The sequence below is a fragment of the Rhineura floridana genome, chromosome 1, assembly GCF_030035675.1.
Source record: "Rhineura floridana isolate rRhiFlo1 chromosome 1, rRhiFlo1.hap2, whole genome shotgun sequence".
Taxonomy (NCBI): Eukaryota; Metazoa; Chordata; class Lepidosauria; order Squamata; family Rhineuridae; genus Rhineura; species Rhineura floridana.
Window position 1 is genome coordinate 119,195,919 of NC_084480.1, and position 11,054 is coordinate 119,206,972.

The window sequence follows — 11,054 nt, forward strand, 5'->3', positions numbered from 1 at the left end:
TTGGTACTGGTACCAATTAAAAATACATCTATGTAGGTACTAGCTATGCAGCTTTGTAAGTAGGTAGTATAGTCATACTAATGATAGTTTGTGCAGTTAGTCTTTATATCTCAGTGTATACTTAACTACAAATTACTTTCAGCAGGTAAAGGTTACCTACACTTTACAGAAGGTAGCTGGAGTGTCCAATTCAGGGGTGGAGAACCTGTAATCTCCAGCTCTTACTGAACTGTAACAACCATCATCTCTGGCCATTGGCCATGCTGACTGCTCTGGGACAGATGGGAGTTGTAGTTCAGCAGCATCTGGAGGGCCATAGTCTAATTTATAAAATATACATGTCATTTAGGGATGCTATCTGTGGCCAGTGGTGCTTCAAAATCATTCCCTTGACCTAACAGGCAGTATCAATTTGAGTTCATTCTTTGTTCACTATTTGCTGCTTTTACTAGTCCATTTCTCTCTCCCTAACAATATTGATATTCATATCAATATTTTCTTTCAAAATATCAATATTTTGAAAGGAAATATCAATAAATGAAAGAAAATACCAATAATTTGAAAGAAAATATTGATAAAGGAAAGCAGCTTTGTCTCCTCCACTGTGACTGAGGTTGGTTAGTTTCCACGTTAGCAGAGACTGGCTGTTTTCCTTTTGGAAAGGAAAGGAAAAAAGCAGCTTTCAGTGGACCTCCACATCCTTCTAAGCAAGCCTTGAATCCTTAACATTGGCAAGACTTGGCTTGTTTCCTTCCTCTTGGAGCTTGGATTATTTGAGTGGAGGGGGGTGTCAGGGAGAGTGAGAGATATATATATATATATTGCTGTGCTATGAGTAAAATCAATACAAGAACAATATATTTGAGTGGGGAAATCTGGTGTTGGGGAACGCCGCTGAAGTAAGGAGCAAACAGGATCACTCCACAAGATGAAGAATATGTAGACCACTGAAAAATCTGGTGCTAAACAGAAATCAGTGGAATTCTCACCCATCCCTAATGTCATTAGATGCACCTAGCATCCACTGAAGTTTCTAGCTGTTATGGTTTACCATTTATGTATAATTTGTTTTAGTGGAACCTCAGTAAGCCTGTTCTGTAGACTATGAGAGGGCATACATGTATCCATCCTCAGATGTTGGCATTCTTTTTTATTGCTTCATTGAACTATTGCCTTTTTTAGCCTTTTTTTTACATAGTATGGAAATGTGTTGGTTACTATTTTAAAAAAAAATTGTAATATGTTGACAGCTTTCTTTAAAAGACATGATCCCTGGCATTATAGAGGAAATCTCAGTGTATTTACTAAACCATTAATACAAATCTGACAGGCCTCTACTGAAGATGAAGACTGCAAAGATGCAGTGCAGAATGTATGTCTATCTAGATAACTAGATAAGAACATGGGCACATTCCCAGAAGCTGATAAATGTGCAAGACATCTGCAACATTTCAAGCTCTCTTATCCTTGATGGCACTGAATGATTAAGATAGAAATACCTCCTTAAAAATCATTTTACAGTGACAAAGCATTCTTAGAACATAGTGAATAGCAGGTAGAATAGAGAATGATATGAGCTCAAGACAGTGGTAAAGTAATTCATTCATCTAAAGAAGAATGTTATTAGGAAAAAATAAAGATGCATCAAAAGTAAATGTGGTCTGGGTAGTGACAAACAAGTTTGAGAGACTTTGAAGAACAGAGAAGATGAAAGCTACTCCATACCTAACTGCATGGAGGGGGGGAAATGGAATGTAGGAAAACAGTAGGTCCAGAGTCACAAGTGAACTGTGGTGCATGATTTCCACTTGATCAATGTCCTTGTGGCAAAATAAATCTTCACACTAGTGTATACACTTCACACACATTACATGGTTTTCTCAGTATTACTTATTTTTATCATCTAAGAAGGTTTTAGGCAGCCATTTGCTTATGTCCACTAATATGACTTTTTGTTGTTGCCCTTAATTCACCTTTGAAGACATGACTGGAGAACAATAGTTTTTGTAAAACAAGCAAACAAAACCCACTTTATTTGTGACACTGCTCTATCTTCATTTGGATGTGTGGTCTACAGAGAAGGAAAGGTCTTAAACTCCCCATTGTGGGAATTTTTCTGCTTATATAGGGCTCTAAGCAGTACCTTTGTCAACCTGGCCCACTTTGTTGAGGTTAGTAACCCTTGGATATTATGGGTTGGTTCCAGAGGTGTCCTCCTGCAAACAGAAGACTTTTTCTGCAAATGGAAGGGTTTTTCGCTACTAAGCACAAGACTCTTTTGAGAAAATATAAGTGAAATCCAGCAGAATGTTTCTGTTAGCAGAAAGCATTGTGCAATCTCTTGCACAGTGTCTGCTAGCACAAAGTGTTGCATAAGGTCTTGCACAATATCTCAGGGTGTTTGTGTTTGTCTGAAGTCTGGGCTGCTGGGAGGAAGGGTGGGATATAAATAAAATAATAAATAAATAAGTCTTCTGTTTGCAGTGTCAGAAGTGTCAATTACTGGTGTTATCTCATGATCCAACCCAATGTCATCAACAGATTGACTTAATATGTCAGTCTGGCATCTTCTTGTTCCATCTGCTCTGAGCTGAACTCATGCTTAGATGAGCATTTCAGCCCAGCCCCTGGTTTCACTTTTGTCGTATTTGTTACAGTTATTATTTCCAGTTCTTACTGGAAACCTAACCCACTTTGTTGAGGTTAGTGGCCCTTGGATATTACAGGTTGGATCCAGAGAAATCCTTACACAAGTGGAAGGCCTTTTCTGGACTTAGTACAATGTTTCAGACCCACTATTGGCCCACCTGTTCATTGTCAGCATTAAACCCACAGACTTGAGGCAGATTTAGCGACTCATTAACAACCCGTCCACATGGTGATAATATCTTCCTTTCCATGGAGGGCTGCTGCTCTTATGACACAAAGACTACTGAGTTACCACGCAATGAAGGCTTTCATGACAATTATAGTCATCCTGTGCATTATGTAGTTCTCTAATTTTGACCATCAAGTCCAAATAAAGTCAGTGCAAGGTTGTTCTTGAGCGTCCTGCCTCCACCCTGAAGTTTGCCTTATGCTTATAGATCCCTATAGAATCTTGATCTATGAAGAGGGGTTTTTTTACATTTAGTCCCTAAAGTTTAACTGGACGCCTCTGAAAGCATTTGCCTCCAGCACTAGGAACTGTATTGATAGCTCCGTTTCTCCCTCTCCTGAGAGCAGTCAGCATGCAGTGCTGCGTCTACTTATAAGTGCCCCAGAGATGACTGTAACCTCATATTGATCAGCTGATTGAAGATAAATGACAGAGCTGCTGGTATTGCAGATTACATCATTAACATGGTCAGTAAACCATGAATTGTTCAATAAGGCGTTTATCTTTTTTCATTTTATTCTGCTCTTTTGTCATTTTTATGATAAGAAACAGTTACACACACTAATCAGGAGGATCAGTTTTAGGAGAGAACAGACATGGGCAAGTATGCCAGTGTCAGAACTAAGTGAAATCTAATAGCTTCAAGATACTTAGTAAATGTTTTCTAGCTGAAGAAAAATACAGACTTCACTGATCATTTTTCTTACTCTGTTTCTCTTCTAGTTTCCTTTTGCTTCATATTTAATGGATGCAGTGCTGGAAAAACTAAATGAGCAGAAGAAGCTGGCAGAAGAATACAGTTCTCTTGTGAAACAAATGACCTAGGTGCTGCTGAACTGAATTCTGAAAGAGAGAAAAGGGACCTTCTCGCTCCTTTTTTGCACTTTGATTCCATTACCAATTTTGTCTCATATTAATGACCAGTTCACAATTTATGGTTGCAAATGTATTTGCTGCATTCACATAGAATATATCAAGTATGAAAAGGAAATTCACATTTCCAAACATGCAGTAGATACACACCAATGTAAACACGGCAAACATGCCTATTGTTGTGAAGGATGAAACAGCCATTGGTACTATTGATGTCAGTGGAACTTATTTCTAAGTAAACAAGTGTAGGATTTGGCTGTAGATCTCCCTTCTTATTTGCTAGTCAGTTTCTATACAAACCCATTGTATTAGCCATGGAGCCATTTGATATTAGTTATAGTCCCATTCCAAAAGAAGTAATGTAAGCATTTTGCACAAGGATTGCCTTAAACAAATAAAAATATCAATTTATTTTCCCATTACAGATTCTTGAGAAAACAAGATCCTCTGCCAACCCGATGCCCTCCAGATGTTTTGGACTGCAACTTCCATCAGCCCCAGCCAGCATGGACATCTGGAGGGCACCAGGTTGCCAAATATTGGCTTAGAGGCTGTATTACACAAACAGCATTGTTCAGGTCAATTCATTAGGAAGTTCAGCTGCCTGTTCATTTTAACGGAGCATGTGCAGAAACGCTTTCTAGCTGATTGCACAGCTGTATTTCTGAATATATGGCACAAATTTTGTTGGACTTTAGAATCTAACTTGGTGCCCTTTGAAAACTCCCAGTTATCACTAACATGATAGACAATTCCTAAATTCCCTTTTTATGTGAAACATTAAAAAGAAAAGTATGGAGTGAATACAAGGGATGTAATGAATCATTCTGAGGGACCATTCAGAACATATGTGCTTTCAATTTTTTTACTGTGAAATAATATGTTAAGTGTGCAATGTATTTAATTGTATTTAATAAATGTTTTCTTGGGATAAAGGATTTTGAGTTGAACTTTTTAACTAGAAGTCTCTGAAAAATTGTTTGTATATAATTTATGTTTAAATACTTTGAGAGATGGGGATGGTGGAGTATGTAAACCAAGGTCTCTCTCCCTCCTCTCTTTCAGCTGAAGTGTCACAAAGGAGTACATATTGACACAACACCTATTAGAGCAGGAGTATCCAATGTGGCGCCTTTCAGATGTTTTGAACTACAACTTCTATTATCCCTGACCATTGGTCATGCTGGCTGGGGCTGATGGGAGTTGTTGTCTAAACAATCTCACCACATTGACTATCCCTGTCTTAGGGAATCACAAATATGGAGGGAGTGCTTTAGTCACACGGGAGCTGTTTTTTAATGGAATCAGGCAGATACCCCCCCCGAGCATGATGCAAATTTCATGGTTGAGTACATGCAATCAAGCCCATGCAAATGGCTGGGTCATTACCAAAAGTGCACATGAACCAGTCAAGAAAAAGTATCTCCCACACATCTAGGCTAATGTTTAAAGAGCCCTTGCATTACTTCCTAAAGATGACTCCTTCAGAACAAGGTATATTAAGGTACATTGTTTCAGCAACATACAAAATATCCAGTTATTGGATACAAATACATTGCTTCTTCATGAACAGGATTAAAAGGGCTGTTTAACAAATTGTTCTAGCTTCAATATAAAGCGTTTTCTTTTAAAATTTATGAAGATATGTTTAAGAACATGTAGTATTAGTTACAGGATATATAAGGTGAGTAGACTGGCAGGCTTACGTATTTGCAACTGTTAGAGGTTGACTTACTTCAATAACATATAACACAGGCATATTTTTTCTAGTGTTTCTATAATTCTTTTAACATTACAAGCTTGCTCCCTTCCCTTTTGCCCAACAGATAATGTGTAAACTGGGTATTCTTATCAAATATGGTCTATGGTCTGCCTATGGTCCAGAAGGCACATGAGGCCTTGCTGAAGCTAAGCAGGTCTGGGTCTGGTCAGTGCCTGGATGGGAGACCGCCTGGGAATCACATGTATGCTTCTTTGGGTTCCATGGTGAAAGAAAGGTGGGGTATAAATGTAACAGACAAACAAACAAATGGTAAGACTGATTTCATGGTGGTTCTCCCCAAATAGGAAAAAAAAAGGCAGGAAAGATAACCAGAACCTCTGCATGACCAAACACCTCTATGTGACTGATTAGTTTATTGACTGATGTGTCAATTAACACTTGGTATTATCTGGAAGGGGTTTTGCCATGCAAGGACAGTGCTGTTCATTAAATTATTTAATTAGCACAACAATTTCAGAAACATCAGAAGAATTATACATAACTGCATGCACAATTACTACATATAAAAAGGGAGAGGGCCTTCTCAGTTGTGGTTCCCCATCTGTGGAATCTGCTCTCCATTGAGGTGCGCCTGGCACTGTCCTTGCCATCTGGTTGGTGCCAGGTAAAGACGTACCTTTTCTCCCAGGCATTCAATAGATGGAGATGATGTTTTATTTTTAATATGCTGCTGAACCTTGCTGTGGCTGTGTGGGGGTGGTACTGTTATTGTTTTGTTGTTTATTGTTACGTTTTATAGTGTGCTTTATTTGTTTTGTTTTAACATTGTGTAAGTTGATTGGTGCTCTGTTCATAGGGTTTTCGTGGTAAGAGGTATTCAGAGGTGGTTTACCATTGCCTTCCTCTGAGTTTGGATGCATCTTAGTCTGGTGTCTCAGCTTTGACCATTCCACCTTGGGTGCCCCTGCTAGGAGTCTAGCCTCTTGGTCTAGACTCCTGACAGCATTGCTCTCAGCTTCTTCAACACTCTCAAACCCCCTCACCACGTTAAGGTGTGGATCCTAGAGGAGGGATGGATAGTGCTGGAAAATGAGACCCTCAGGTCAGAAGGCACTCAACGAGCTACTGGGGAAGAACAAAGGACAAGTATGAGTAGCACTGTGACTATTGACACCACTGGGACAAATCCAAAAGGAAGCCCAGAGGCTGATGCGCACAGATGTGAAAGGAGAGTCCAGAGTTGTACGACGCACACAATACAAACATGGAATATGAGAAGCATGAACCAGGGAAAGTTAGAAATTGTCAAGCAAGTAATGGAACATATCAGCATTACAATACTCGGCGTGAGTGAATTAAAATGGACAGGAATGGGACATTTTCAAAATATTTTATAAAGGAAATGAGAAATTAAGAAGAAATGGGCTTGCTTTAATAATGAGAAGTGATGTAGCAAAAACAAGAGCTATAACACAAGGTCTGAGTGAGTTATAGCACTGAGATTTAACGGAAACCTATTAACATAACCATCATCCAAGTCTACTCTCCAGTGGCAAATGCAGAAGAAGAGGAATTGGAGAGATTTTACGCAGAAGTACAGGAAGAAATTAATCACACACCAAAACAAGATGTGCTGATAATCATGGGGGACTGGAATGCAAAAATAGGGAACAAAGAAGAACTAGGAATTGTGGGGAAATGGGGCTTAGGAGATAGAAATGAAGCAGGAGAAAGACTTGTCGAATTCTGTGAAGATTATAATTTGTCGTAAACACATTTTTTGAACAACAGAAAAGACGACTGTACATGTGGACATCACCAAATAGTCAATATAGGAATCAAATTGATTATATAATTGGTAGCGGAAGATGGAGAAGTTGCATATTTTCTCCAAAAACAAGACCAGGAGCAGACTATGGTACTGATCATGAACTGGTCATATTGAAAATCAGTGTAAAGCTAAAGAACAACAACAAAGCAATCATAATGCCAAAATATAATATAAATAACATCTCAGAAGAATATAAAGATCAAATAAGGAACAGATTTGAGGCTTTAAACTTAGCTGACAGAGAACCAGAAGAACTATGGAGTGAAGTCAAAGACATTATCAGGCAAGAAAGCCAAAAGACAATACCTGTCATTAAAAAGAGAGAAAGACCTCAATGGATGACTGAAGAAACTCTTAAAATTGTTAAGAGAGAAGGAAAGCAAAAGCAAAAGGAGATAGAAACACAGTCAGAACCCTAAATGCAACAATACAGTGACTAGTCGGACGGACGGACTGCCTTCAAGTTGATCCTGACTTATGGCAACCCTATGAATAGGGTTTTCATGGTAAGCGGTATTCAGAGGGGGTTTACCATTGCCTTCCTCTGAGGCTGAGAGGCAGTGACTGGCCCACGGTCAGCCAGTGAGCTTCATGTCTGTGTGTGGATTCAAACCCTGGTCTCTGAGGTCATAGTCCAGCATTCTAACCACTACAGTACACACGCTCACACAGCGACTAGTAAGTAGGGACAAAGAGAACTATTACAATGGTTCTTGTATAGAAATAGAAGAAGACAACAAAAAGGGTAGAACAAGAGACCTATTCCAAAGGATTAGAGAAATGAAAGGGCAATTTAAACCAAGGGTAAGGATGTTGAATAATCAATAGGGGAACACACTGACCGACCGAGATGAAATAAAAGGAAAATGGAAACAATACACTGAAGAACTCTATAACAGAGATGCAAAGATGACATTCATTCATGGAGGAACCGTATGAAGAAAACGAGAAATTTTAGAATGTGAGGTAAAAGCTGCTCTTAAAATATTTGGAAGAAACAAATCACCAGGAACAGATGGCGTACCAATAGAGTTGCTACAAGTTACTGAGACTGAATCTGTCCAAATTTTGACAAAAAAATTGTCAACAAATATGGAAAACTAAGCAATGGTGCACAGACTGGAAGCATTCAATATACATCCCAATTCCAAAGGAAGGGGATCCCAGGGAATGCAGTAATTATCGACGTATTGCCTTAATATCTCATGCAAGTAAAGTAATGCTCAAGATTCTACAACAAAGGCTCTTATCATATATGGAGCAAGAAATGCCAGACGTCCAAGCTGGATTTAGAAAGGGAAGAGGCACCAGACATCATATCGCAAACATATGTTGTATAATGGAATGGACCAAGGAATTTCAGAAGAAAATTACCCTGTGCTTTATAGATTACAGCAAAGCCTTTGACTGTGTAGATCATGAAAAACTATGGAATGCTTTAAAAGAAATGGGGGTGCCACAGCATCTGATTGTCCTGAGACGCAACCCATACTCTGGGCAAGAGGCTACTGTAAGGACAGAATATGGAGAAACCGATTGGTTCCCCATCGGAAAGGGTGTGAGACAGGGGTGTATTTTATCACCCTACTTCTTTAATCTATATGCAGAACATATCATACAGAAACCGGGATTGGACCAAGATGAAGGAGGTGTGAAAATTGGAGGGAGAAATATCAATAATTTAAGATATGCAGACGATACCATATTACTAGCAGAAACCAGTAATGATTTGAAATGAATGCTGATGAAAGTTAAAGAGGAAAGCACAAAAGCAGGACTACAGCTGAACGTCAAGAAGACGAAAGTAATGACAACAGAAGATTTATGTAACTTTGAAGTTGACAATGAGGACATTGAACTTGTCAAGGATTATTAATACCTTGGCACAGTCATTAACCAAAATAGAGACAATAGTCAAGAAATCAGAAGAAGGCTAGGACTGGGGAGGGCAGCTATGAGAGAACTAGAAAAGGTCCTCAAATGCAAAGTTGTATCACTGAACACCAAAGTCAGGATCATTCAGACCATGGTATTCCCGATCTCTATGTATGGATGTGAAAGTTGGTCAGTGAAAAAAGCAGATAAGAGAAAAATCAACTCATTTGAAATATGGTGTTGGAGGAGAGCTTTGCACATACCATGGACTGCGAAAAAGACAAATAATCGGGTGTTAGAACAAATTAAACCAGAACAATCCCTATAAGGCATACGGGATAGAGCCTTTTCAATTGTGGCTGCCAGACTTTAGAATTCCCTGCCCCATGAAGCCCGTTTTGCTCCCTCCCTGATGGTTTTCTGGAAACTTGTAAAAATTATTTTGTTCTGTAGAGCCTTTGGTTGGGACTAATGGGTCAGCCTAACACTGTTTTAAATTTTTTATCTTTTCAGTTCTTTTATTCTCACTCCCTCATATGTGTATGCACATATATACATGTATGTATGTTTGTGTGTGTGTGTATGTGTATGCATAATGCATTTTATGTATTTTAATTGTATTCTATGCATTTTAATTTACTCTAATGTTTGTGTTTTTATTGTGTATTTCATTATATATGTGTGCAATGTTATTGTAGCCACCCTGAGTGCCCTATTATAGGGTAGAAGGGCGGGATAGAAATATTTTAAATAAATAAATAGGCTAAAATGACGAAACTGAGGTTATCATACTTTGGACACATAGTGAGAAGACATGATTCACTAGAAAAGACAATAATGCTGGGAAAAACAGAAGGGAGTAGAAAAAGAGGAAGCCCAAACAAGAGATGGATTGATTTCATAAAGGAAACCACAGACCTGAACTTACAAGATCTGAACAGGGTGGTTCACAACAGATGCTATTGGAGGTTGATGATTCATAGGGTTGCTATAAGTCATAGTTGACTTGAAGGCACATAACAACAGCAACAAGTTGCTTGGGGACCTTTGGGTATGAAGTGACTAATAAATAAAAATAATAATGTTTGATAAAAAGGTAGATTTAGGTTATGGGTTGTATTTCTTAACTATAAATGCAGTTCAGCTCTACAGCAAAAGTTTGGATCTTACTGTTTGGGGGGAAAATGAAAATATGTATATTTTGAGTGCTTTAACATATCTGAAGTCCCAAGCTATGGTCTGAAGGCACATGAGGCCAGCACCCTGCTGAAGCTAAGCAGGGTCTGGTCTGGTCAGTGCCTGGATGGGAGACCATCTGCAAACCATATGTAAGCTGCCTTGGGTTTCTACCATGAAAAGAAAGGTGGGATATAAATGAAATAAATAAATAAGTTAACCACCTAGGCCATGGGAGATGAACTGAATGGTGATACGACATGCCTATATCACACCCAAATGGTTTAAAATTCTGTCACACCTGCTATTTAATTATTCCAAATAATAAGGGTATAAAAATAGCATGATGGGAGATTCTCCGGTACCACCTACCTGCAAACTGCTCTCAAAGCTAGAACTAATACAAATACCTACTGACCCTTTACATTTTCTTTTCATTCCTAGCCATTACTGTCTGGACCAGAAGTGTAATGTGAAATTCAGAAGTGTAGAGTCCCTTCATGGCAGTCACAACCACAACCTCTCTCATCCTCTTTGAGAGAGAAGGAGGTTGAGAAGGAGATTCTTGTTAATGCCTTTTCCCATGAAAACAGACATCCCTGGGAGCCAAGAAGCATGAAAGGGGAGAGTGTTGGTTCCTGAAAAGAGTCTTCTCAGTGTCTGACTCCTTTCACTCTGATTGGCTCCAATAAGCAGGA

General features: G+C 38.9%; 1 protein-coding gene across 3 annotated transcripts in view; it reads left to right on the forward strand.

Annotated features, from left to right (window-relative positions):
• The window catches only part of CNTLN (centlein), a 268,051-nt gene extending 263,379 nt beyond the window's left edge, over positions 1 to 4,672 (forward strand). For all 3 annotated transcript variants that reach the window (XM_061630573.1, XM_061630579.1, XM_061630586.1), the window contains one exon: positions 3,602 to 4,672. In XM_061630573.1, the coding sequence (XP_061486557.1) occupies positions 3,602 to 3,703 (102 nt within the window). In that variant the 3' untranslated portion in view covers positions 3,704 to 4,672. The remainder of the gene's footprint in view (positions 1 to 3,601) is intronic.
• The last annotated feature ends 6,382 nt before the right edge of the window (positions 4,673 to 11,054 follow it).